Genomic DNA, 27,695 nt, shown 5'->3' on the forward strand with positions numbered 1-27,695 from the left:
CAGTGACATTCTGCGATGAAGTATCATTCGAATTTTCATATATCATAGCTTCATCTTCGTGCTCATCATCAGTATCGCTTTGCACATTGTCTTCACTTACATGGTCCTCGATCTCACTGTCACTGCCATCATCTGCGCCTTCATCTTCTTCATTCAATATATAAACAATTTCTATTTCATCCAACACTCTTCTGCTCGCCATGATGCGAAAACGCTCCTAAAAACAAGTAATTACAATAAGTATTCACCAATAAACAAAACCTACCTTTAAACTTACCGTACATTAGTAAAAAATTATAAAAACAAAATTAAGTAGTAAAAGTGGCGAAAGTTACACAAAAGATAAACATGCGCCTCCCGAGCGCAACGCATCGCTCTAACAGCAAAACTGTGGTACTTACCGAACAGAAGCAATCTTCTCTCGGCAGTGCAAGTGATGACCAACGACTGAATTGGCGCGGAAACACAAACTTGTATGCGCGTCGGTAACAAAATGGCGGGGAAATAATTATTTCGCGGGCGCCTCTGAGGCGCACGTTATCCTTCTAGGGTTAAGCCATCTTGGCCAGACCCCTAAAAATTGCAAGAAATCTATCGGGATATGGCTTTTAAGGCAAGTATGGTGCAAAAAATGATTCAAAGCAATCAAGATTTATTAAGAAGTAATGTCAACTTATGGAAAATGAGGATATAATCTCTAAATACGAGATGGAAAAGGAAAAGCCATTACCCTGACTCGCCAATTGTAACAAGGGCGAGGCGTATTACGGCCTGGCCACGGGGATCGGCGGTGCGAACGGCGAAGCGGGAGGCGAGGCGACCATTCACGCGGCGCCGTTTGCAGGCCACGCACCAGTCACGTTCGCCGCCGCGACCAGTAAGGAAGTTCGATAGCGATATGTCTTTATCGAAATCATCTCGATATTGCTTGGAAAGTAATAGCTTTTGGTTCAAAACCTAATATTTGGAAGAGATTGTGGAGTACATGATTTAAATAAGAATCGAGGTATAGATGGAGAATTCCACAAGAAGTACGAGAAATACAGAATATATCCAGAAATATTTTTTGAGTATACCAGAATGAGTATTGAAACCTTCGATTAGGTATATTCTTATGAATATTCAACCAGAGTTGGAGAAAAAAGTTAATTTTAAGTGCCGCTGAAAAATTGTTTTTGACATTAAGGTATATTAAATTTATGCTGTGGATGGCCAGATTTCCAAATAGCTGGTCTTGCCAGTATTTCAGTAATAAAAAATTCTGTATTCACTTTTCGCCGCAAAAACGACTAAACTTATTTAATCCCTGCTCTATTCGCCGCGACTGCCGCTCCACTCCGTGGCTTGCGCCGTACTGATTCATGCCTTAATTGCCTTTGTTTCGACTTTCGCTCGCCGGACGCGACGCCAGTCGCCCGCGCGATTCGCTCGGTACATTTCGCCGGTCGCATCGCCGTTGCGCGTGGCTTGATTAGTACAATTGGCATACCCTATCAATTCTCATGTGAAACCTTATACTACAAGCCACACACAACGATAGCGTGATGCAGCGCAACGCAGAAAACGCACAGCGCCATCCGTTGGTGAATTCTACAACTAAACACAATATTGTTGTATGACGTTTGGACACCTCGAAAGAAAGGAAAGTGTGTTAAAAACCTTATTGCGACACTAATAATATACTATATCCTAATAATAATAGTATCAGGCTAATATCAGAACACACTAACAACGTTGGCCTATTGGCTTCAGCGTGCGACTCTCATCCCTGAGGTCTTAGTTTCGCATTAAACTCGTAGATGACGAAAGTATACAGTGTGTCTGATCACGCACATGTAATACAGATAAACAAATCTGAGGCCCAGACCTAAAAAGGTTGTAGTCACGGGCTATCTGGAACTGGTAATAATGAAAAATATTGAGTTGGATAATCTATTCATCGAGGATATATGTCAATAGGAGCGATGAATAATAAAACACATTATGAAACATACATCAGTTTATTCAAGTATAAAATTAAATACAAACTCATCATACACTCAATAAATTATAACAAATATCACTATAAAAACTTACAAAATAATACAAATTAATCTGTTGTTGCCGTAATGAGTTTTGAACGAAATTGTCCTTTGACAGATGACAGAGTACGAAACGTCAACGACAAATACTGACATACAATTAGCTTTGACATTTAATACCTTGTCACGGAAAAGGAGACATTAGGAACTTTACGATCGTTTAGATGCGTATACAATGATGACTTTGATAGATAAACGTGCGTTCAATACAATTTTATTTTTATTAGACACATTATATCTGCGTTTCAGTTTAGTTCCAAATATGCAAATTACTTAAGTTTCCCATACAAAAGTCTATCGTTACTCTTGTCACGACATTTAATGACTATTTAGTAGTCTGCGCGCAAATTGCGTAAAATATTTGTATAAAATTTCGTAAATATTTTACGCACAAGCACGCTACATGCAAGAGGTGACATAGACAATAAATATTTTTTAGATTAAGTTTATTACACTTCGAATTATGGATATTATGACATATTAATTTGAGTAATTTAATCTGCAGTTGTTCCAGCTGACGTCAGCTCTCAAACATGGCATTTTGGGTCTCGGCAACTACATTAATGATACAAAGATACCTTTTAGCGGGTACAATTTCTCTAGTAAAGCCGTGTTATATGGGTACAAACGTAATTAAACGATCGAGTCCCAGAACATACCAATTCTAAAGGCCGATTTACATTATCATTAGTGTTTAGGAGAGTGCTTTAGGATAGTACTTTAGTTGAAACATGTAAACGCTACTTGCTTTAGTAAACGCTACGCTAAAGAACTTGCCTTTCAAGTTGTACTAAAGCACTCTCCTAAACACTAAGATAATGTAAATCGGCCTTAAGAGAATTAATTTTAGTTTGTTTAGAAGTATTGAATTTTTCTTTGAAATATTAACTGTTAATTGTCGTTTGTTTAATATACAATTATGTTTTCTGTTTACAATTGTAATCTGTTTTGGCTTTGTAAATTGTCTAAGTGTTTGTTTTCATAATATGGATGTTAGCTGTAAGATTACTAATAAATAAATAAGTTTAATGCATAAATTTCAGCCTAATCGCCCTAGCTACCAAGAAATATATTTTACTAAAGCAGCCATTTATATTAAACGTTAAATAATAATCAAAAGCTGCGAAGATGATTTCCATAACTCTCTATCAAGAAGTGGTACGGAGCGCTTCTAAAGTATTGCATACAAAATAATTGATCTTTAATTTCCATTGTATGCAGCAATTTGAGCGCTGTCAAATGTCAGACATAAACACGAAATGACAGCGTCAAAATTTGACGCCTGACAGATTGCGCAAATTATCGTTTTTTATTCCATTATTATAACATAATTTTACACGTAATATTTTTTTTGTATCCCGTATAGCAGTCAATACAATTGTATGCTATTATTTTATATTGCGTGTTTATCACATCTGTTATTTGTCACTGCTATTTTGCTTAAGCAGCAGGCAACCTTATACGTTTATTGTTTATGTAAAAAACTATAAACACAATATCAAATAAGATAAATATTAAGACATAAATTGTGATACAAATGGTAAAATTATCTAAATTTAGCATTTTATGCTATTAAAAGCCGTTTATACGACTACGATACGATTTTTTACAACATACATATTTTGTCTAACTTAAATACATACTGAAGCAAATCAATAAGACCATAGTAAATGAACTCACAGGCAGCGTAAACAAAATGTATGTCACAACCATAATTTAGCCATAAACAATAAATTTTGATATATTTTTCATTTTTTAAGATGGATGAAGGTTTTTAAAACATTTATTTATACACAAAAAAATGCATAAAACACGGATATAAACAAAACGAATGCATTTAAAAATTTAACTTTTAATCATTTCGATATTTTAAGTAATAGCCGAAAGAAAAAAATATTACATGAAACTTTTTGCTACTGTATTTAGAGAATCGATTGAACGATCGCCATCTAGCGGCGCTTTGTGAACGTAAAAAACCTACTCTGATCACGCGGTATTTTTGGAGTTTGTCTTGCCATGTATATTATTTCTAGGAAACATTTTTTAGTTTAATAAAAATAAAAACTATCTACTATAATAAAAAATAGGGGTTGATCGTAGAAGGGTGTAAATAGGGGTTGTATGTATTTTTGTATGCTGTATCATAAAAAATAAAAACAAAAAAATTTTTTGGGGCTTATCAGTTACGCCCGAACCCAATAACCTATCTCAATCCATAATCCATCTGAATAGTAATTTTAATCCAAATGCTGTATGTAACAAGTGTGTCAATAACCAATCGACGGATTGTAAAGACCATCTGTCGATACAAGCTATCCATGGGAGGTCGGATTGGGTTCGGGCGTTAGGGGTTTGAAAGATAGTATTCCCCGACTTCCTTATTTGCCGATTCTCAGACTTACTGAATATGCATAAAAAAATCATAAGAATAGGTCGAGCCGTTTCAGAGGAGTATGGGAACGAACATTGTGACACGGGAATTTTATATATTAGATAGAACAATTCCTGCTAAATTTTTACAAAATTATATTTAATTAGACCATATTGTATATTAAAACTCTGCATAACATACAATCATAGCACAGTGTATGCAAGAAACATTTAAGATGTAACTAAATGCAATTAAAATGCGTACTGTACCGTAGTCGTAAACTTACAATTAACCAGTCCATACACACATCACATTTGAGCAATCAAAAACTATTGCTTCGTTCTAAGGGATGTTATATACAGGGAGTTCTATAAGTTTATATGTAGGAGAAAATCGTGCGCTTTTCTGCATTTTCGCTTTATTGAAGTTATACTTCTTTAAGCGCGTTATGAAAAATTGATGAGAGTGAAATTTTACGATGCGCGCGCACCGTGACACAAAATTAACAGAATGAAGTTGCCCACGGAAGATGCTACGGCATTGGACATAATTTAAAAACAACATTCGAATAATAATAGAATTAATGTTACACTTAATGTAAAAGAATAATAATAAGTATTTATTTATTAAATTTTTCAAATGTAAACTGAACATTATTGACTATAATGACTCCTTTTCCAGTCTTTGATTATTTAATTGTAATTAATTATTTTTGCATGCAAACAAAAACTATTTTTAATAATGCCAAAGAAGTATAACTTCTTACGCGCGTACATAAGTACACGCACCCTTTTTTTATTTCTATACGACAGCAACTTTGGTTGTTGTTACTTTAGATTTTGTCAAAAGCGCACTATACACAAGCCAGGGTTTATAATATTCCTCGGCTTATTAGCAAGATTATTTATTAGATTAATATTAATAAAATAATTTTTTTAGGGCCTCAGATTTCTGAAGGTATCTGTTTCATGATCATTTGTTAATCTAATAGGCAAGTAGGAGATTAGCCTCATGTGCCTGACACACGCCGTCGACTTCGTCGTCGTTTTTGGGTCTAAGGCAAGCCGGTTTTCCTCACGATGTTTTCCTTCACCGTATGAGCAAATGTGAAATGCATACATAGAAAGAAAGTACATTGGTGCACAGCCGGGGATCGATCCTACGACCTCTGGGAGCCTTACGCTGTAGCCACTAGGCCAATACTACAAACGGCCACGAGGCTTAAAATAAATTAAAAGTAGTGGCTTCAGAACCTCTCATCTGAGGTCGAATGCGCACCAATGTACTTTCTAAGTGCGCGTCTAACACCCGTTAGTACGGAGAAGGAAAACGTTAGGAAACCGGCTTGTCTATGAATTTTGACATGTGTCAGACAGAAGGCTCTACTTGTCTTTGAAATCAAAATCATCAAAGGAACAGATACAATCTGAAACCTATAATGTTGTAGCGCTACTAAATTATTAATAATTCGTTAAATTGTGGATTTGACAGAAATAAAATTTAAAAACACAATCCAATTTTAGGATCACTTCGAACGCGAACTTGATTCGATCGACTTTCTTTTGATAATTAAATATAAAAGATATTTATTATTTATTCAAGTTTTAGGTTCAATTTTAATAAAACATCAGTTTTTGATGAAATATTTGTCTCAAGAATATTTAAAGTATTTTAATTTTTTTAAATAAATAAGAATTACACTGGATTATTTGTTCTTCTTTAAATCGTCGATAAATATTTAAATTTTAGATCTAGAATTGACATTTAAATGTATTGTTGCCGCTTATTAAAGTTTTTTAACTAAAATTTTTAGTTATAGCAACGATATTTAAATTAAATAGCTACCGATATTATTATTAGTTATATTAATATAATTCTCATGAATCAACGTTTTTAAATATTGCAACACTACATCAAGTTGTGTAACCATTAAATATATATTGTTCTTTTGCGCAGATTATGATTAGTATTACAAATAATTAATTGGGATAAATCTGATAGAAACAAATATTTGAAACGGTCACTGTGTTCATACAAATCGTATAATTTTTAAGTAACAGGCGGCAAACGGGACGCTTACTTGATGTTAAGTGATACCGACCATGGACACTCCTATGCCAGAGTGTGTTGCCGGCCTATTTTGGTACTCTTTTCTTGAATGACTCTAAGTCGAATTGGTATGGAAATTCAGTGGGCAGCTAGTTCCATATGGTGGTGAAAAGCTAAGAACAGATGTCGAGGTGATACGGGTGAAATATCGTATTCTGCCTCGACGTCCGATGATGAAACTCAGCTGCATATAATCCTAACAAAATATTTTGGCCATGGTATGACACTGTATAGTAAGGAAATACTTTTACTTTTGTTATAAACACAAAATCGGATAGATAATGTCGTACCGACAAATTATATCGTAACGACTTAATATGAGCGCTACTATACGACCAATGAGTATAGACATTACAAAGGCCACAGGCCAAAAATATTCTTTAAACACGCCCCAAAAATGTTATGCGACGTGAAGTGGCAACATTCGTGTAAAGTAGGAAGTAAACAAACAAATAATCAAGACATTTTGAAAATTATGTTAAATTTATTTTTGATATATTTTTTTAAATTGATAGGGCGTGGCACATCACAGTGTTCGTATATAATTGTGTTACCTTATATTTACAATTTTAATGGATAATAAAAAAGGATAAAAAATACATGAAATCCCATGCCCCATCAAACAAAATGGTTTTACAAATTTTTTTTGGATACCACTTCACGTCCCACAAATACAGTCTTTTCGTCCCACGCGTGGGAAAGCTTATATTCCATTAAATATAAATCACCCCCTACTCCCCTTTTAATCTCTTACTAAACTCCTCTTGCTGTAGTTCTCTCCACTCTTTTTTCGCCTTCATTCGTTTCAGTTGACCGTCCCTGGAAATATGAGAAATTAAATTAATTATGCCAAAAAAAAACTTTTTTAGGTACTAGGTAGATAGGTAGGTAGACTAGGTAGATTTCCGTATCTGTTTCGTGATATTTTTGGTTAAGACAAAAGAAGGAGATAAGAACATCGAATGAATTTTTAATATCACATTAAAACGCACACTCACACACTTTACACCCTTATACATTCCCACACACACCCCAACCAATCATTAACTTGTAAATTGTTCTTAGTTATTCCAAATATTTTAAAAATTTAAATTAATGTATTATTATTATTATTATTATTATTATTAATAGACTGTTAATTAAATTAATAAAGAATATTGGGATGATAGATTCCTGATTTTATCATAAAGTTTTTTGATTCCCCCAAAGATCATTTGAGAGCGTTTACGTAACGAATTTTGGGAGGGGGGGATCCTTGTAAAACGTTACGATGCGGGGCGGAAATTGAATTACACGTTATTGTTAATATTATTTTCGACTTTGCAGTACTTTACACCACATAATGGTGACTTTTAGGTATAAAGAGTCACTGGGTGGGGTCACGAAACGTTTTGCTATTGGGTACAGAAAAACGTTACGGCGCGTTACATGGGGGGGGGGGGGGCCATTGATCTCCAAAAATTGCGTGACGTAATACTTAAACGCTCCCTTTGGAATAGAAATCAAGCATTACTAATTTTATTTATTTATACTTTATTACCTTATTCAAAAACAAACACATAACAAAAATAACAAAGCAGGTTACAAAAGTTATAAGGCAACGGGCGGCCTTATCGCTAACAAGCGATTTCTTCCAGGCAACCCTTATGTGGAACAATGAAAAAGAAACACCTACAGAGGGTAGAATACAAGAAATGCAAAAATAAAAACTTTAGAGGTGTCAAGGGACACCCGGATGGAACGAAATTCCTTTCGATTAATTTATATGTTAATTGGTATCATAACAGTATGATAGATTTTCTCGACACCAATCTTACGACGAAAAAAAAAAGCCAACATCACAAGGTGTTCCCAGGCGGTCACCCATCCAAGTACTGACCTCGCCCGACGTTGCTTAACTTCGGTGATCGGACGAGAACAATGTATTATAATAGCAAATAGCAAAAAAGTGTCGTGACAAATTTTCGTAAGAATTTTTTCCGTCTAGCCCCCTTTCACAACGCGCGATAAGGAACTTCGTTCCAATTAACAAAAAAAAACTCAAAATAACAAATCTAAAGAAAAATTACTTACCATTGAAGATCAACCAATCCACCACGCCTCGCAATGGCCGCTTTGACCCGGTTGGCGAAATCCACCGCGCTTTCATCATCCCGTCTCGTCATGGCCGGCAAATACCATACATCACAAACAATAGCCCAGGAACTCATCATGTTCAGTAGATAATGCAGCATTCCATATCTCGAACTATTCCAGAATGCATCACCGAAACGTGGATCATATCTGGAATAATATTTAAGAGATCAATGGATAGATGTTGTGCCGGATACTGAATATTCGGCCAATCTTGAAGCCGGATTGCCGGATATTCGGCCGAATATACTCTGCTTGTCAAAGAACCGGGTGATACCCACAAAAAACCCATACCTATCTCCAGTAGTAAGTCTCAAAGAGGCCCTCGGGGTCACTTTCGCATTCTACCAGGAGCTCAGAGGTATAGCCATCGAGGATACTCTGATATGAGGAGATGTGTTCGTTCCCATACTCCTCCGAAACTGCTCGACCGATTCTTATAAATTTTTGTGCAATGCATATTCAGTAAGTTTAAGAATCGGCTACTATCTATCATTTTAAACTCCTAAGTGAAAAAGCGCGGGAAACTTCGTTCATGGTAGACGTATTTTTCACGGTGTTGAATATTTAATTTAATTTTACTAGTTAAAACGCAGAGGATAAGCTGGTAGTTTTAATTTTTGTATTATATGTAATCTTTATATCATATTTGTGTATAGTGTCATCGTGTAGTCGGTAAGTTTTTGTAATTTCTGTAAATATTGTATGAACAAGCCCCCCGATCTAGGTCGGGGGGATGATGGCCTTGTTGGCTTGAATCTCCCTGTGGGATCAAATGTATCTGTTGGTTCACAAGATGAATTTGACAAAATGGATACCGATTGTTCGGTATCATCTCAAACAGGTGAAGGAAGTCGTAAACGAACACGTTATTTGCGCCTTTGTCGCCAATGTACGAAAATTAAGAAAAAGAAAGGTAGTGGTTCTAGCGGTGATTACTGTCAGTGCGAAAGCTTATGCAATGTAGAAGATGAGTCAATTTTAATTAAAAAGGTTACTTCAAAACCTATATCTCAATCCACGTCATCTCCACACTTGCAAAATAATAATAATTCACATAGCACATCCTCTCGACCATCAACATCTTACACGGAAAATTCAAATATCTCTCAAGACTCTAACGCGGGAAATTTAAACAACACCACAACTTCAGTAACCAATACGGACCCCCGTTCGATTGGCCGTGCTGAATATGTTTCTACCGATGTTTCCCCTTATTTTATACATGTTCAACGTATTCAAAGTTCACCTGACGATGGGACTATTCTCCATCCAATAACATTTGGCAATTTTTTAAAGCAGAACAAATTTAATAATATTATTCCCGGAAGTGTAAAGCGTATAGGAAGAAACAGGTGCGTAGTTGGCTTTTCCGATTATAAAGACGCCAATAATTTTCTTAACTGCAATCTTTTGGAAACGAAAAAGTTAAAAGCCTTCATTCCCACTTTCAGCGTAACAAGAATGGGTCTAGTTCGCGGGGTCCCTGTAGATTGGAGTGTAGAGGAAGTTCAACAAAATGTATCCGTACCTATAGGCTGCGGCAAAATACTTAAAATAAGACGTTTGAATCGCAAGGTAAAAATTAATGACTCGGTTTCTTGGAAACCCTCTGAATCAGTTGTATTAACATTTGATGGGCAAGTTTTACCAAAAAGGATTTTCATGTGTTATAATGCTCTTCCAGTAGAAATATATATTTATCCTACCATACAATGCTATAAATGCTGCCGTTATGGTCATACCAAAGTTCAATGTCGTTCTAAGACTCCAATATGTTATAACTGTGGAGGTCAACATGCAGGTGTATCATGTGACAGGTCAGATAAAGATCCTCTGTACTGTGTAATGTGTGAAGTCGAAGGGTCCCATTCAGCGATAGATAAGTCATGTCCAGAATTTGTGAGACAGACAGAAATCAAAGTTAAAATGGCTCAGAGCTGCATGTCTTATGCCGAAGCCAGTAAATATTTTTCTTCTATTAAGCCTTCATACGCAGATGCATTAAGTTCAACAATTCCGGAAGTACCAAAACCCGTATATTCTTCCGCATCGAAGTCTGTATCTCGTGATAATTCTACTAATGCCTCAAATAAAAAGACAATATTCTTAAAACCTCGCTCTCCTCGTAAACCACAACATGGTTATGATCGTGTTGCTCATTATAATGTTTTAAAAGATTTCCAAGTTCCAGAGCCTAAAAATGGCAGTGCTCTGGTTGGACACAAAAATAAAGAAGAAGAAAAATCTGATGTATTAGAAATGATACTAGCATTATTAACTAGTTTAATAAACTCAAACTTATTGAAACCGTCCCACGTTGCCTCTATTAATGAAAAAATTAAATCAGTTAATGTTATTAAAAATAATGGATTCCAAGATAATTCAATGGAATTGCAGGAGTGTTGTTCCAAAGAAACATGATTTGATATATTTGATAAATAAACATTCTCCCGTTGTTGTTGCGTTATCTGAAACGTGGTTGAAGCCAGGGTACCTATTAAGGATCCCAGGATATACCTGCTTGCGTGATGATAGATTTGATGGCCATGGTGGCGTAGCGTTACTTGTCAGGAACTCAATTAATTTTTCTGAAATAGCGTTTTCTTCATTAATCTCTAATGATGCCATTAATATTGTCGGCATAAAAATTGATAATATTTCTATAGTTTCCATTTACCTAGCTCGTTCCTCTTTTGTTATTCTCAATAGCGTTAATAATTTACTTTCTTCACTTAGTCGTCCATTCCTTCTATTGGGTGACTTTAACTCTCATCACCAAATGTTTGGTTGTGGCACTACTGACTCCAATGGTGTACGTTTAGTTGAAATATTAGATTTACATAATTTGTGTTTACTTAATACTGGCTCACCAACCAGACGTACAAAGCCTAATGAAAAGCTTAGCGCGGTTGACTTATCAATTTGTACTCCAGATCTTGCTTCTTCTCGTTCTTGGTACACTTCATCATCTACTTTTGGCAGTGATCATTTCCCGATTATCATATCCTCACCTATTAGACGCTCTCCTTATCAAAAACGACAACCTCGTGTGAAATATAAATTAAATAATGCTGATTGGCTTGCATTTAAAATCCTTGTCGAATCTAAAATAAATGATTTGCCTGAATTAGTTAGCGGTGGTGAGACCAATTCCTCTAAAGCTTTGGCTACATGTTTAATAGAATCTGCCGATCAGATTTTTTCTGTCAAACGAAATCCGTCTAATAAGATTCCTTTTCCTCCATGGTGGGATAGAGAATGTATGGTTGCTGTAAGCAGAAGAAAGGAAGCTGAGAGAGTCTATGCTGAGGACATGTCCAATGAAAATTTAGATATTCTCAATGAAGTTATTAGTACCACACGTAAATTCCTCAGAGATAAAAAGCAGGCAGGCTGGAAAAATTTTTGTACTTCTTTATCTCCTTCTACGTGCCCTTCAGAAGTTTGGACAAGTATTAAACGTTTTCGATCTGCTTTCAAAGAATCTTTATCATCGTCTTCACTTCCCCCTTTTTTAACAAATGCCTTTTTAGACAGATTAGCTCCTCCATCAGCTGCTGAATCGATCTACTTTCCTTTGGAATCGTCTTTGATAGATGACAGTTCCTCTTTAAACTCTCCTTTTTCATTACATGAATTGAAAGGTGTGCTTTCACATGTTAAAGATTCATCTCCTGGTCAGGATGGTATTATGTACTCATTTTTATCTCATCTTGGTGATACTGCCTTAATGTATTTTTTAAATTTAATAAACTCCGTCATGGTCACAGGTAATATTCCTGAAACATGGAAGTCTCAAGAAGTTATAGCGATTAAAAAACCTAACAAACCTACCAATGATGTTGCCTCATATAGACCTATTGCGTTGTCCTCCGTTTTAACTAAAATTGCTGAACATCTTGTGAAGAATCGTTTGGAATGGTTTATAGAAAACAATAATTTAATAGCCAATAGTCAATACGGTTTTCGGAAGTCAAAATCTACAATAGACAATTTAGCTATATTGACCACAGATATTCGCATAGCTTTTTCGCGTGATGAAGATATTGTTGCTGCCTTTTTGGACATCTCTGCCGCCTATGATAATGTGAACATTTCTATTCTACAACGCAAATTATTAGAGCTACAGGTTCCTACGTTATTAATACGTTTTATCATCAATTTACTATCATGCAGATACATATCATTAATCGTTCAGAAAGATGGTAATATTACCGAGTTAAAGCGTACAGTTTTTAAAGGCCTTCCCCAAGGTTCGGTACTAAGCCCACTTTTATATAATATTTACACGTATGATTTAGAATTATCTATAAATTCCCATATAAATGTGCTACAATATGCAGATGATCTTCTTTTTTATTCCGTTGATAAATCTGTGGTTAAGGCTTGCAATTCCATGTCTAGTTCACTTAATTGTCTTAATATCTGGTTAGTTAAAAATGGCCTAGATCTATCAGTTTCCAAAAGTTCTATAGTCGTATTTTCCAAAAAACGCACAACTCCTATAATAAATGTGACCTTCAATGGTCAATCTTTGCCACTCCAAACAAAAATTAAATTTTTAGGAGTTATATTGGATTCAAAATTGTCTGGACTTGCCCATTATGAACATGTTGTTATGAAATGTGCACAGCTGCTTAACATCATGAAATGCCTTTCAGGTGTATGGTGGGGTGCTCATCCGTTTTCTATGAAACTTGTGTATAACGCTCTTATAAGATCTGTTTTAGATTATGGCACATTTCTCTTAGATGGAGGAAGTGTCTTGGGAAGTAAAAAACTTGATGTCATTCAGTCAAAAGCTTTGAGAATTGTGACAGGAGTAATGAAATCAAGCCCATCCAATGCTTTACAAGTAGAATGCTGCGATCCTCCTTTAAAATTAAGAAGGCAATTTTTAAGTGATCGATTCTTGTTCAAATCTATGCAGTTTTCTAACCACCCTCTACATGGAAGGCTGCATGAATTGAACAATATTATTTATACATCCCGTTACTGGCGTCACAAATCATTACCATGTCTAATAATAAGCTTTCGTAAATTTTTAACATTACACAGCCGCATTCATCGATCTCCATCATTACCCATATTTATGACACAATTCAATTCTTTAATTCTTGATCCGGATATAAGATATAATATAGGCGTCCGTAAGCAAGATATTCTGGAAACAAATATTCGTTTCATGAGTAGCGTTGAGGAACAAAATTGGGAAGGTTGGGATTATATTTTTACAGATGCCTCTAAAATCTCTGTTGATGATTGTGTTGGAGTTGGTCTAATTCATTGGCAACATAAAATAATTCAAAAGATTAAACTTCCTCCTGAATCCTCGGTTTTTACTGGAGAGTGTTTTGCTCTTTTAAAAGCTTTAGAACTAGTTATTTTATTAAAATCTAAAAGTACAATCATATTTTCAGACTCAAAAAGTGCACTACAATCTCTTGAAAAATTTCCTTTCCAAATGAAACTTTGTTATCCTATTATTTGCGAAATACGTGATAAGCTTTTAATATGTTCTCAAAGAAATTACACCGTTATCTTTGCATGGATTCCAAGTCACAGTGGAATTAAAGGAAACGAGAAAGCCGATGAGCTTGCTAAAGAAGCTATAAAGGATGGAGACATAGTCCCATACATTAATTATTGTCATGATTTAGCTGCTCTCCCGAAAACCCATCTTTGGGAGTCATGGAATGATGTTTGGTTGAGAAGCAGCAAGTTCAAAGGCAAACATTATGCTGAAATTCAACCCAGGATCCCCAGTAGACCATGGTTCTTTGAGATTAAAAGTTCTAAAACTGTCACTTCTATCATTTCCAGAATGCGTTTAGGACATGTTTGTACACCTCATCATTTAGCAAGGCTTCGTATTATTGATAGTAATATTTGTGAGTGTGGAGAAGATATTGGTGACCTTGACCATATTTTCTTTTCTTGTTCCCAATATGACCGTACCTCCTTTCTGAATTCTTTACAATCACTTCATGTTCCGTTTCCGACTAAAATCTCCTGCCTTTTGCTTTATCCTTTATTGTATTATAATGTATTATCTTCTTTCATAATCTATAATAATATTAAGATGTAATATGTTTATGTACATATTTTATTTTTAACCAGCTTATCCCTTTATTTCCTTCTGATGTCTTTGTTTATTTTTTTTCGCGTGTAGTTTCCCAACCTTTTACTTGAAACTGGCATAAAGTTGAAGCTGTTGCCATAATATTAAAAAAAAAAAAAAAAAAAAAAAAACTCCTAAGTGATAAGGGGTGTCTTAAAAAAAAATATATTTTTTTTTATTATGTGGCATTAAAACATATAAACAACCCTTAATTTTCACCCCTCTACGATCAAGCCCTATTCTTTTTTTATTGTAGATGGTTATTTTAAATTAAAAAATGTTTCCTAGAAATAATATACATGGTAATACAACGTTTGCCGTGTCAGCTAGTATATATATAAAGATTTAAAACAATCGTAATGTATGTCAAATTTAATCACATTTGACACCTGTCAGACTGACGCACGTCTAACAAACAGTTAATAGGAGGAGACTTTTAGGGGCCTCATAGCCTAGCGGTCTTATTAAGTGGCAGCTAGGTGAGGGGTACCGGGTTCGATTCCCGGTTCGAGGGCAAGTTTTAATTTAATTTAAATTTGGTCTCGGCCTTTGGGAGGGTTGTGCGGTACCGGGCGAGTGCTTAAACCGTACATTGAGGACACGGTCGAATTTCTAAGGCAAGCACGAATTATAAAAATCTTATACTTGACGCTGGCTAATGCACAAACCGTGCCAGAGCCATAATAAAATTAAAAAATGTGTGCGTGTACTAGGTGTAAGAAGTGAAACTTGTTTATGACCTTATTTTTCGAAAAATGATCTACTATATGACTTTACAGAAATTGGTTAAATAAAGTTAAATTAGATAAAGTTTAACAAAAGGCTTTTATTATCATAGACATGAATACAAATACAATTATTTCATTTTAACTTACTACTGTACTACTATGTATTACTAAGATTATTACAGAATTTCATTAATTGTAATAGAATTATTAGTATTACTATCATTGTTATCGTTATTATATATTTTTGTTACTAATGGCTTTGAATCTCTTCGGATCAACCGTGGACAAGAAAAAGATGGCGCGTAACCGAAAAATGTGACAAATGTGTGTAAATTTTTTTCCAACGCCGATAAAGAAGTTTGACTTCAAAAAGCAACATGGCGCGTAACCTGCTACAAAATTTCTCCCATACGTCGATAAAGAAGTTTCACTTCAAAAGATGGCACGTAACGGAAAAATGTGACGCGTAACGGAAAAATGTGACGCGTAACGAAAAAATGTTACACAAATTTTTTTTCCAACGCCGATAAAGAAGTTTCACTTCAAAAAAAAAGGAGGAGACTTTAATAGGAAAAACACTCACTTGATGGCTACGGGATAAATGGTGCCTCCAACTTCAAAGCTGCCTTTCTTGAACTGCATAACTGAGGTATTATTAATACATGTGCCCTCGGGGAATATAAGAATCGGTGGATTATCCGGTACTGAGATGTGTTCTTTTAATCTGAAATAGACATATATATTGTAACATCTTTATATATATATAATTCTTCTGTGAGTGTGTATGTCACTGAACTTCTCTCAAACGACTGGACCGATTTTGATGAAATTTTTTGTGTGTTCAAGGGGATCTGGGAATGGTTTAGATTCACAAATCAGCCCGCCAGATGGCGCTGCAGTCGGTACTTTCATACATTGCTTTACTAATCGCTTGAAATATCATGCAGGATGTCTGTCGGGTCCACTAGTAAATTATATAACAAAAAGCAATTATACTAAAGATATAGCCAAAGACTGAATACATAATATTTACAAAGTTTTTTTTGAAGTGAAACTTCTTTAGGCGCATGAGGGTAAATTTTTACGAAAACGTCACGAAGGTGTGCAGCGTTTTTGTCGAAGAGGGAGAGAGTGAGGGCGAATTACCTCATAGAAATTCTATTTTTTAAAATTAAAATTTCATAAAGATAATTAATGAAATATTAGTATTTTATATTTTATGCAAATTAATTTATTAAAATCTCAAATGACGAATTGTAAATTAAAATGCCACGAGTTTTTATTATCGACGAAATAAATTTAATAAAAAATATATTTTTAAATATTTTAATGACAATTAAATTCCTAACATACCTTCCTTTTTCCCTCCTCTCTGAAATCTAAAGTTTTAGATTTGTGTAAATATGAACAAGACTTAAAAATTTGTTTGCCAAAGAAGTTTCACTTCTGACATGACGTGTACATTGCACTCACGCACTTTTTTGACGTGATAACGTCTTTAAAATCGTTTTAGTCGGGTGACATGTTCAGAAACTTGTGTCACACCAAAACCTCACGAGCGCGATCGCAGGTATAACGAGAGAGAGACGGACCGATCTCCCGTCTCATCTCGAGCGCTGCCAGTCATTCCGTGAATGTATGAAGAAAAATGTATATCATAGTCGAATAAGTAAACTTGTCATTTTACACCCGAAATTTATCATCAAAAGTGTGAATAAAACGATAGATGTAATTTAAAATTTGAAAAAATTGTTATCTTCATTAATTCCTTACTTCCCAAAAACTTATATCACCAATAAGACGTTATCACGTAAACATCTCGATCGTAAACCTACTTTACAAACAACCAATATTTTTTTTTAAATATAAAAAGTAACCCAAAATTTATATCTCCAAATTTCCCATCTTCAAGTATTCGAAAGCATAAAATTACACTTCACTTTTAAAATACCGTCGTACCTTAATTAGGCATAATTTATTTTGTGAGTACCCACAATGTATGTGCGCATACTAACCGTGTGGCGACAGCGTTGCGATCCTTAACCTCAGAGCGTTCAAACCAGATGTGAGGCGAAGCCCTAGCGAGAGCACGTTGCAATAGACCAAGGAAACCACCATGACTCTGTCCAATCTATTACACAGAAACTTAATATATACTAACTATAAAAAAACACGTCTTGCAAACTGTCAAAATCCTGTAACATTTTTGTGTATGAAAGGACAAACGAACGTACAAAAAAAAGGCATCTACAGCAGTCCATGATGGACACCCATGTTAGTGGGTGAGTTGCCGGCCTTTAAGTAATATTTTGCACTAGGACTGATCACTCTCACGTCAAAAGTCTTAACACTATTCTTCCGAAATGACCCTCCCAACTGTCAACAGTCCTATGACTATTTGACAGATGGGAGAATTTGCTGTCACTAAATCACCCCAGTGATTTTCAGTCTTAGTTTTCAGACTAACTGGATTGGCCTAAATACTTAGAAAACTTGTGAAACGTGAAACTTAGCATACACTTTACGGTTTTGTAAACTAATACGACATATTGAACAGAGCATTCGCAAAAGTTTGTGGAACTTATTGAAAATTACTCGAATTGATTTTGACATATTTGACATAATACCGGAGTTTTGACATTTGACATAATACCGGACTTCCTCCGATGTTTAAAAAAATTAAGTGTTATTGAGTGCAATGTTTTTTACAGTGTATTCTGTAAATAAACATGGCTTCAAAAAGCATTATGGAGTAAAATTTGTCGTAAATATTAATTTATCAAAAGATCCATGAATAAAAATATTAATTTATTATAAGTCAGTCACGTGACAGAAACGGTCACAGATTAGTAGAATCAACGGTGACGTAATTTGTAAATAATGTCTCCGTCTAATCCTAATACTGACTTTGAGTTTAATGAGTCGGAAACTGTTTTAATCGAAAAAAAATGACGTTTGTTGACATGCAAGTAACATCGTACGTCATAGTGACAGGACGCCTTCTTGCTTAGAGAAGCTCTTTAGCGGGTTTTTTAAATTACTTTTTGAATGGCAATACTTTGCATCGGTTTTCTAGTCACTAATAAATAATCCATAATGTTTTTCACTTGTCAAATAGCCTATTATTGTTACGCAATTTATTGATTTCTAACTTGAATAATATGAAAAAACTCGTCTTAAATTAAACTTAAAGATATCATGCAAGGACGATCACAAAAGCTCAGACTTGAACAAGAATCCCAATATACACACAAAATGCTTCAGGATATCCTGGTCAAACTCACTCAAAATTTTTTTTTAAGACAATTCACACCAATTGACCTAGTCCCATGCTAAGCTGGTGAAGCTTGTGTTATGGGTACTAGGCAACGGATATACATACATAGATAGATAGATAGACACATAGATACATATTTAAACACCCAAGACCTAAACACAACACCAAATGCTCATCACATCGATGTTCGTCTCAGCCGGGGATCGAACCCGGGACACATGGATTCGCAGTCAGGGGTATTAACCACTAGACCAATGAGTCGTTCATGTGAATAAAGTTATTTTTCGACGGCTATATTCCTATGTAGGAAAACAAGTACACTTATGAACGTCAACAGAACAGATGTTGAATTAATTCTAAATTTACATTTACTACCAGTTCGCAAGTCAAGGGCGTAGAGCGGGTAAGAAGAATTGTGCAAGAAACTTTCCGCCACTCGTTTTAATCGCCAAGTATTGTCATACAAATTGTTTGAACTGGAGCAAATCAATCCCAAGGATTAGGATCATTTAAGTATTCTAAAAATGTATAAAAAGCTTATTAATTAATGTTTAACGAGAGCTTTGAATTTATTCAGTAATAATTCTCTAATTTCGCTTGAGAGTTTTTTGTAAAACAATTTCCATATAAGGAGTGGTTTATCTTCTGGAGCCTGGTAGGCGTCTTTTGTGACCATTCAAAGGCCTATGACAGGTCACAAAAGACACTACTCTTAGTAAAACCATACCTATTATTATGCAAAAGTTAATTTTTATTAAAATGTAAAGAAAATTGGTCCAGCATTATCTATCTATCACGTTTGACGAATCAGACTTCCTACCTGCCTTGACTCCACAGTCATATGTATTTATATCACATCATAACACATCCAATGAATTTGATGTCAATTGTCATCATAACCTATTTCTTATTGACAGATTCAGTTCTTGTCAGTTTCCGTCAGTTGTCATAACGACGCCAATTGTGAATGACAACGAACTAGTCACTAACCATTACAATAAAACCTTTTGATACAATTGGCCGTTAATAAAAAAGGCTTTACTAATCAAAACCTTAAGACTATGGTCTAAGATCCCGATATACAACGACCTTCACCGAGATGCTTATTTAATTAAACGTATTTTATATTCAATTTAATACGTCAATAAATATAATCCATATGGGTTGCCTAGCAAATTTTAGTCCAGAGTATTTTAATTAATATAAAAAAAAAAAATATTTTTAACATTTCACCGGTATGATTATTAGATCAATTCTATACCAATCGAAAGTATGAAGCCCATAGAATATGCAAACGTTAGGTTGTTTTTAATCAATTAATTATTTATGTGTATATTTTTTATGTGACACTAAAGTATATATACATCTTTAGTAGAAAAGAAAGTTATAGTGATACATATATAATACTACCCTGATTAAAAATATTGATTGAAAAAAAATTAAAAAAATTATAAAAAAAATATTTTCTTTTTAAATATTAATGGAACATACTCTGGACTGAAATTTGCTAGACAACCCATATGGATTATATTTAATGACATATTAAATTAAATATTATATACGTTTCATTAAATAAGGTCGTTGTATATCGGGATCTTATACAACTACTTACACTACAGTTGTCCTCGCTCAAAGAAGCAGCCACACTTACCAACGAATAGGAACTGTCACACATGAGCACCAGCACATCAATAGGACTTGTGTGATTCGCAACGCAAATCCCGCTTCTCGGCTTATATTTATCTCCATTATGGTAGGTTATGACCGCACTGATACACCGCGACAGAAAGTTGAAGCACATGAGTGACATCGTATTGTTGACGCGCTGTTTGAACGCGCCGTCCGGCAGTGTGCCTATTAACGCCGTACTGATGATCAGCCACCAAACCTATGGGCGACTGCTTTGGTGATATTTGACGTGACATCGACCTTAGTTATGACATAACGATAATATTTTTGACAGGTCGACTTTAGTTTTGACATAACGAAAATATTTTTGACAGATCGACTTTAGTTTTGACATAACGAAAAGATTTTTGACAGGTCGACTTTAATTTTGACCAAACAGCTTTTAGTCTTTCGGTATTTGTAGTTGGGAGATGTCGTTAAGACCTTTAAAAGTAAAGTCGATTTCACGCAACATGACAGTTCAAACCACATATAAAAAAAAACATAGACAAAAGCACATCGTCCCTTAGGCATAGAGAAAGTTCGAACCAGAGAGAAACAGGTGTTGGAACTGAGAACATTAGCATCAATCGGACTCGTGTGGTTGGCAACACAGAAACTATTCGGCTTCGGCATGTGCTGTGTGTCGTGGAAATTCACGAGACACGATACGCCTCTCACTAAAATCCTGTTCGCTGTTTTGTATATAATTTCGCCGAGGAGTCGGCGAAATTTCCCCCTTGGCAACATTCCCACCAGGGACGTGACAGTCAAAATTATAAGAACCTGGTGTTACCAGGTAGGTTAGTAAGAGTATTAATGAGCTTCTTATTCATAAAAAGAAATACTAATTGCAATACTGACGAAAGTACTCGGGTCTCTTTCTGAATATATTTACGCTGTGATGAAAACGGGCCGTTCAAGTATTACGTAAGCACTATAGGGGGCAGGGGGTCTTGATTGTCTTATTTGGTGATTACGTCAACAGTAATTATTGACTTTTTTACACATATTACCCACACATTGTCTATGCTAGAAAACGAAATGCATGTTCTAGGATTCCTACAAAAAAATTAATACGTTTATGTACTACTAGCTGACCCGGTTAACTTCGTTCCGCCTTACAGTCTAATATTGGTATGTTATCTAAAGCTAGCGGCTTCAACACATTTACACTTTGTGCTTGTGTAGTGTCTGTGAATAAGCGCGAGGCGTATTGTCACACTGAATATGCATCATGAAGAGACTGTCCGTCTCTCTCGCGCTCGGTCAAGCTTATGAGTATAAAAGAGACAGTTATTGTTTTGCTTTTGCTACTGTTTATGTTGATCTTTACTGTACATGTTGATATTTATATGTATTTGACACATTTTTATTTATTTACAACCCATCCAACTTTACTATACCAGAGTAGACTAAATATAGCTTGGCAAAAAAAACATACTGTATAGTGAAATTGCATTAGTGTGAGTACTGTGAACGCGCCAGCTTTCGATAACAGACCGATATCGTTGTTACTAGTTAAACTTATTTTGGGATTTAATTAAGGTAATAACATTAATACAAGTACAATTATACAATTTTTTTGCAAGTACAGAAATGTTTTATTGCTTGCCATTGCGAAAGAAGAATGGCAGTTTTACACATTAGGCCTCTTCTCTGTAACGCCAAAATTGCGATACTGCATGTTAAAGCACTTTCTGATATACAACATTTTTTGTTTTGTTATCTGGCGCAAGAACGAAGTGGTAGGTTTCTTTTATATGCGTAATTTTGTCAACAGATGGCACCACATGTTATTTGCATTCGTAAAATTAATTAATTAATTTATTGTTATTCGATTTGTTTTATATATTTAGATTATTTTTGAGAACTTTGCTTAGTTTTGCTGACAAGTGGGGGGAAGGGGGAAAGAGGGGGGGAGAGAGAGAGAGAGAGAGAGAGAGAGAGAGAGAGATTCATTGCAGTAAATCTGCTTACGTAATACTTGAACGGTCGCAAAGATACAGAGCACCTAGAACTTTGCAATTAGAAATTCAGTTTTTGTGAATAAGGAGCTAACAAAACAAAGAAATAGAGGAAAAAAAGGATTTAGTATTGTTAAACAATATAATAGTTTGGGGTCGTGGGTTCGAGCCTCGGCTATACGGCGTATTGCTTCTAAGCTCAATTAATACTTGAAGGAAAACAATTTGACAAAAGTGTTATCTGATCTACACTTGCTTATAAAATCCAAAAAAGTTACGCTTTTTATTAAATTAACTCCTGGCTTTGAATGGCTCAATATATTTTTATATTAATTAGTAAATAAATTTAAAAAAAAATCATACAAATGTATCAAAAATCGAGATTTGAATAAAAATCACAAAATTTATAAAGAAGCTATACGCATTGAAGTGTTCTGGTATTACGATAACATTTAGTAAGTGATACTTACACCAATAAAGAAGACGAGAATTCTGAGTGGTAGTAGAAAGAAGTATCGAACAACGAACCCCATCACCCATATAATTGTCAGGCGCCACGTTAGGAACTCGTATTGCCTGTAATTGAAAAATCATATAAAACACTAAAACCTATTAATATATATATTTTTTCTTGGAAAATCGGGGAGTTATGTTATCATAATCTTTCTCGATAAGTATTCAAGTATTAAGTATTAAGTCAAGGAGAGTCCGACAAGGATGGAGAGTCGGTTAGACAGACCGGTTGTAGCGCCACTGGATATTGTCATGGTTGTTGTGATGATGATGATGTCGGTTGTGGTGGTGATGACTATTTTAGTGGTTGTGATGGCGATCACGGTGGTGGAGGTGATGGGACGGTGATGATGATGATGACGGTGAATGTGGTGATGACTATGATGATGACGATGGAGGAGGTAGTGATGACGGCGGCGATGATGATGGTGGTGATGGTGATGATGACGGTGGTAGAGGTGGTGATGGAACAGTAACTATGGTGATGGGACGGTGGTGGGGATAATGCTGCTGATGGTGGCGGTGGTGGTGGTGATGCTGCTTCTGGTGGTGGTGGTGATAATGACGATGATAATTAAATCCTTAGTACTAATAGTACGTGTAATTTATGTAATATTAATATAATTACCTATTTGTCCTAGTAAGCAAGTTCCAACTCCTCAACTCTTCAGCCTCGAAGACCGACGTGACCTGGTCTTCTATAATTGACTCCATACCAGCTTTCACTAAATCCAGACAGTGAGAGAGATGTACTTCTAAGCTATTCTGAAATTGATGAAATAATTTTTTGAACGGCGAAGGAGGACCCAAAAAGTCGACGGCGTGTGTCAGGCACAGGAGGCTGATCACCTGCTTGCCTATTAGATTTAAAAATGATCATGAAACGGATTTAGAAATCTGAGGCCTAGAGGTTGCAGCGCCACTGATTTTTTTATTTCCTACATTCAACGGGTCAGTATTGTTTAATACAAAAGGGGCACGCGCAGAAGGCTCACATGTTATGTGATACTATAGACACTGGCAGAAGGCTCTCAAAAGCAGGTCCTTTAAGAGCACGCTCTCTTCTTAAAATTGGCTCGGAAATACTTTAGTTAGCAGCTGCTTCCACAGTGGTTGTGGTAAACCCTCAGTTGTGGAACGAACGTCAAGGTATAAAGGTATATTTTATAGCTTTGAAGTACAGTGTAACGATAACGAAATCTCTCTATAACGTAAAAAATATATTATTTTGTTGGTTTAACACAAAACCCATACATTATTTCACTCTTTATAACGCAACAGCCACTCTCTATTACGGAGACATATTTGCATATTTAGACATCAACAACATACTTAAGTGTAATTGTTTTTATAATCAGATTAGAGAGGTCATAAACAGCCTTCTCGCCTTTGTTATTGTTAATTGTATTAACACGTGTACCATTATTCTTAGATTACATTGCCTGTAGGTAATTTTGGTCTCAATTACTAAACGCACCATTGTCACCTATCTATTATATATATATAAAAATTATTGTAATTGGTTAAATTCGGTATTCTCCATATAACGAAAACTCTCTATAACGAAGAAAATCCTCGGCCCCTTGAAATATCATAAGGGGACAATGTTTCTCTCTTTTCTCCTTCAGTCCTCGTTTCCAAGACTTCCCCAGTTTGTAGCCATTTTGATTTACGTTCTATAAGTAATGAACTTACCTCTGGTCTATTTAGTTCGTTTGTATGTCCATTTTGCAGCCGTTCTTGGCTCTGACTTCTCTTGTAATTGAGTTCCGGCGACGGACCAAGTATCTCCTGTCGTTCTATCACACTCATCTTTGCACAACCTGAAATCATTTTATAAAAGTTTTTAACATTTTTTATTAGTAAACTCTATATAACGACACTCAAGGGACTGTACCTATTTTGACGTTACAAAGAGTTGCCGTTAAATGGAAATCAGTATTTCATACTAGTGTTAGTAATTACATAAAAACGTTCGTATTTGAACACTATTGCGTTCACCAGTACTTAGGTTGTATTTTTTTACTTATTTAATTAATATCTAGCGATATTGAGGCATCTTCGTGATAAAGCACATGCGCAATTTGTAAAAAAAAAGAACGGATTTCTTGGAAAGTTCGGTACGTATGACGAGTACCGACAGTCGAGTTTATTTCTGGCAAGGACAATAAAGCGACAAAGCAACGTACACAGTTCCGCAGTTTTAACTAATTTAGGCAACTTTAAAAGTACTTTTTAGTATTTAATTTTCGTTATTGAGGGTGGGTGTAATGCTATGTAGATTGTATCATTGTATGGAAGACAAGCTAAAGCAACCAAAACGAAGTGATTTCGACGCTTTAGGGGTCGTTAAATGGAGTTTACTCTGTACGAGGAACGTTACATGGAGTTTCCACTGTATATAAAAATATTCTAAAGAATCTTGCCACAAGCGCGCATGTGCCATAGTTGTTCTTTGACTAGTTCTGTTTACGAATTGACGTCAAACGTCCGCTCGAAGTGGGATAGTCGTAGTAGAATAAAATACAAAACAATTTGGGGCACATTCTAACTATGAAGAGATGTAGTTTTTTTTATATAATACGGGGGCAAACGAGCCTGCCAGACGCCCAAAAAGGGCAGTCATCGCAGCCCATAGACACCTATTAGTGGGTGCGTTGCCGGCCTTTGAGGGAGGATTATACTCGAATTTTGAACATTTGGAGGTCATATCTCTCAGGGAAAACCACCACCGGGAGTCGATTCCACAGTTCGCTAGTTCGCAAAAGAAAATATGCCTTGAAAAGTAGGAAGACTTCCAGCCATCAAGGTGATGATGATGAAATTTTGAATTCATACGGCTCGTACGGTGAACGAGGCAGTAGGGATAAACCCAAACAATTCTTCATAACACTCACCGTAGTACACTTTATAGAAAACTCAAAGAGACGCAATGTCTTTGCGTAGAGAGAGACAATCAAGAAATCATCACTATTATTTATTTAAAATTATAGTGTACTAGTAGACTCGGCCAAGCGTTGCTGTGGCTAAGAGTTTTGTTATATTACATAGTAGTAAACTATTCATGAGAAAAGGCAGGAGAACACCAATCCACCATGCTTTTTTGGTGTTTATGCCATTAAATTGTAGCTTATGTGAAACGTTGGTAATTATTTTGATAAGGATCAATACCTAGGTACGAATAAAAAGCCTTTTCTAGCGGTGGTATTTTAATAAAAAAAAATTAATAGAAGGACGCTTATTGTGACGTAACTATAAAAGATAGAGACATGCTGTCGCACATTTTTTATAGATAGTCCTGAAAAATTGTAATACATCATTTTGTTCTATCATTAACAGTTTTCGCAGCGCACGCGATTGTAGGAAGTTTTTTGTTGATTTTTTTACACATTTGGTTAGGTTATTCAAGTTTTATTAAGCATCCCTAATTTTTTTGAAAATGAAACATAGTCTATGTCACTCGGGAATAGTGTAGCTTGCCAACGGTGAAAGAATTCTCTGAAATCGGTCCAGTAGTTTCGGAGCCTATTCATTTCAAACAAACAAAAAAATCAAATATTTCCTCTTTATAGTATTAGTATAGATCAAGTCATTAATGGAGGGTTTAATAAATTTTATTTATTAACATCATGAAAAGTCACGAGTTTATTCATTCAATTTCCGTCATCTAAAAATGAATATTTGCAATAGTTTTACGCAAATAACGGTAATTTAACATTGGCTAATATTATTTTAACGATGTTCACATCCTGTTTTTATAGTTGAAAGATGTGCTAAAATATTCTCAAAGCTACATAAAATTCTATTTACAATACAATATGTGATAGAAAATAATTGTTAATTGTAAATGTCAAACTTGTATCTATACTAATATAAAGAGGAAACTTTTGTTTTTGTGTGTATGTTGTAACGTTTTCACACAAAAACTACTGGATCGATTTCAAAAATTCTTGCACCATTAGAAAGCTGCATCTTCACTGACTGACATAAGCTATATTACATTTTCAAAATAAATAAGGATCCCTAATAAAAATGCAATAACCACAACATAAGGTGTGTGAAAAAGTTATCCATAAAAAATCTGTCATCGCGTGTGCTGTGGAAACTATTGATTATAGAATTTAAAAAATTGTAGGTACAGTATTATAGACCGTATCCATATCCAAAAATAGAATGTTTTACCCATGGGCAATTGTATGTTAGCCTATCCCGAGTCTGAATTCCATTATTTGCAATCAAGATTTTTACAATACCTGTAGAGTATTTTTAAGATACATATTCCTTGTAAAGTAACATCTGTATATTAATTAGATTATGAATATATGTGTGTATCTAATAAACTGAAAGATGTACAAAAACTATGAAAACTTTTATGATAACAAAAATATATGTATATATCTTAGTAGATTTTCCACTACCACAAGATCGCTATCTACGCGAGTGAAACCGCGGGGCATTGCTAGTACTATATAAAAACACTAGTGGACCCGACAGACGTTGTCCTGCATGATATTTCAAGCAATTAGTAAAGCAAAGTATGAAAGTACCGACTGCAGCGCCATCTGGCGGGCTTATTTGTGAATCTAAACCATTCCCAGATCCCCTTGAACACACACAAAATTTCATCAAAATCGGTCCAGTCGTTTGAGAGAAGTTCAGTGACATACACACTCACAGAAGAATTATATATATAAAGTTAACTGCATGGAACCATTGCTGTCACC

General features: G+C 35.1%; 1 protein-coding gene across 2 annotated transcripts in view; it reads right to left on the bottom strand.

The window, feature by feature from the left end:
- Positions 1 to 5,717: 5,717 nt before the first annotated feature.
- The window catches only part of LOC125058917 (glycerol-3-phosphate acyltransferase 3), a 48,145-nt gene continuing 26,167 nt past the window's right edge, over positions 5,718 to 27,695 (bottom strand). The window contains exons 3-10 of one of the 2 annotated variants that reach the window (XM_047663054.1): positions 24,667 to 24,794; positions 23,600 to 23,736; positions 22,929 to 23,034; positions 20,475 to 20,711; positions 17,562 to 17,677; positions 16,130 to 16,270; positions 8,635 to 8,844; positions 5,718 to 7,380 (exon numbers count right to left, since the gene is read on the bottom strand). In XM_047663054.1, the coding sequence (XP_047519010.1) occupies positions 7,293 to 7,380; positions 8,635 to 8,844; positions 16,130 to 16,270; positions 17,562 to 17,677; positions 20,475 to 20,711; positions 22,929 to 23,034; positions 23,600 to 23,736; positions 24,667 to 24,794 (1,163 nt within the window). In that variant the 3' untranslated portion in view covers positions 5,718 to 7,292. Of the gene's footprint in view, positions 7,381 to 8,634; positions 8,845 to 16,129; positions 16,271 to 17,561; positions 17,678 to 20,474; positions 20,712 to 21,040; positions 21,278 to 22,928; positions 23,035 to 23,599; positions 23,737 to 24,666; positions 24,795 to 27,695 lie in introns of both variants that reach the window. The other variant, XM_047663055.1, reaches the window with a different exon arrangement.

Source organism: Pieris napi, chromosome 18 (assembly GCF_905475465.1).
Source record: "Pieris napi chromosome 18, ilPieNapi1.2, whole genome shotgun sequence".
NCBI classification, from domain to species: Eukaryota; Metazoa; Arthropoda; class Insecta; order Lepidoptera; family Pieridae; genus Pieris; species Pieris napi.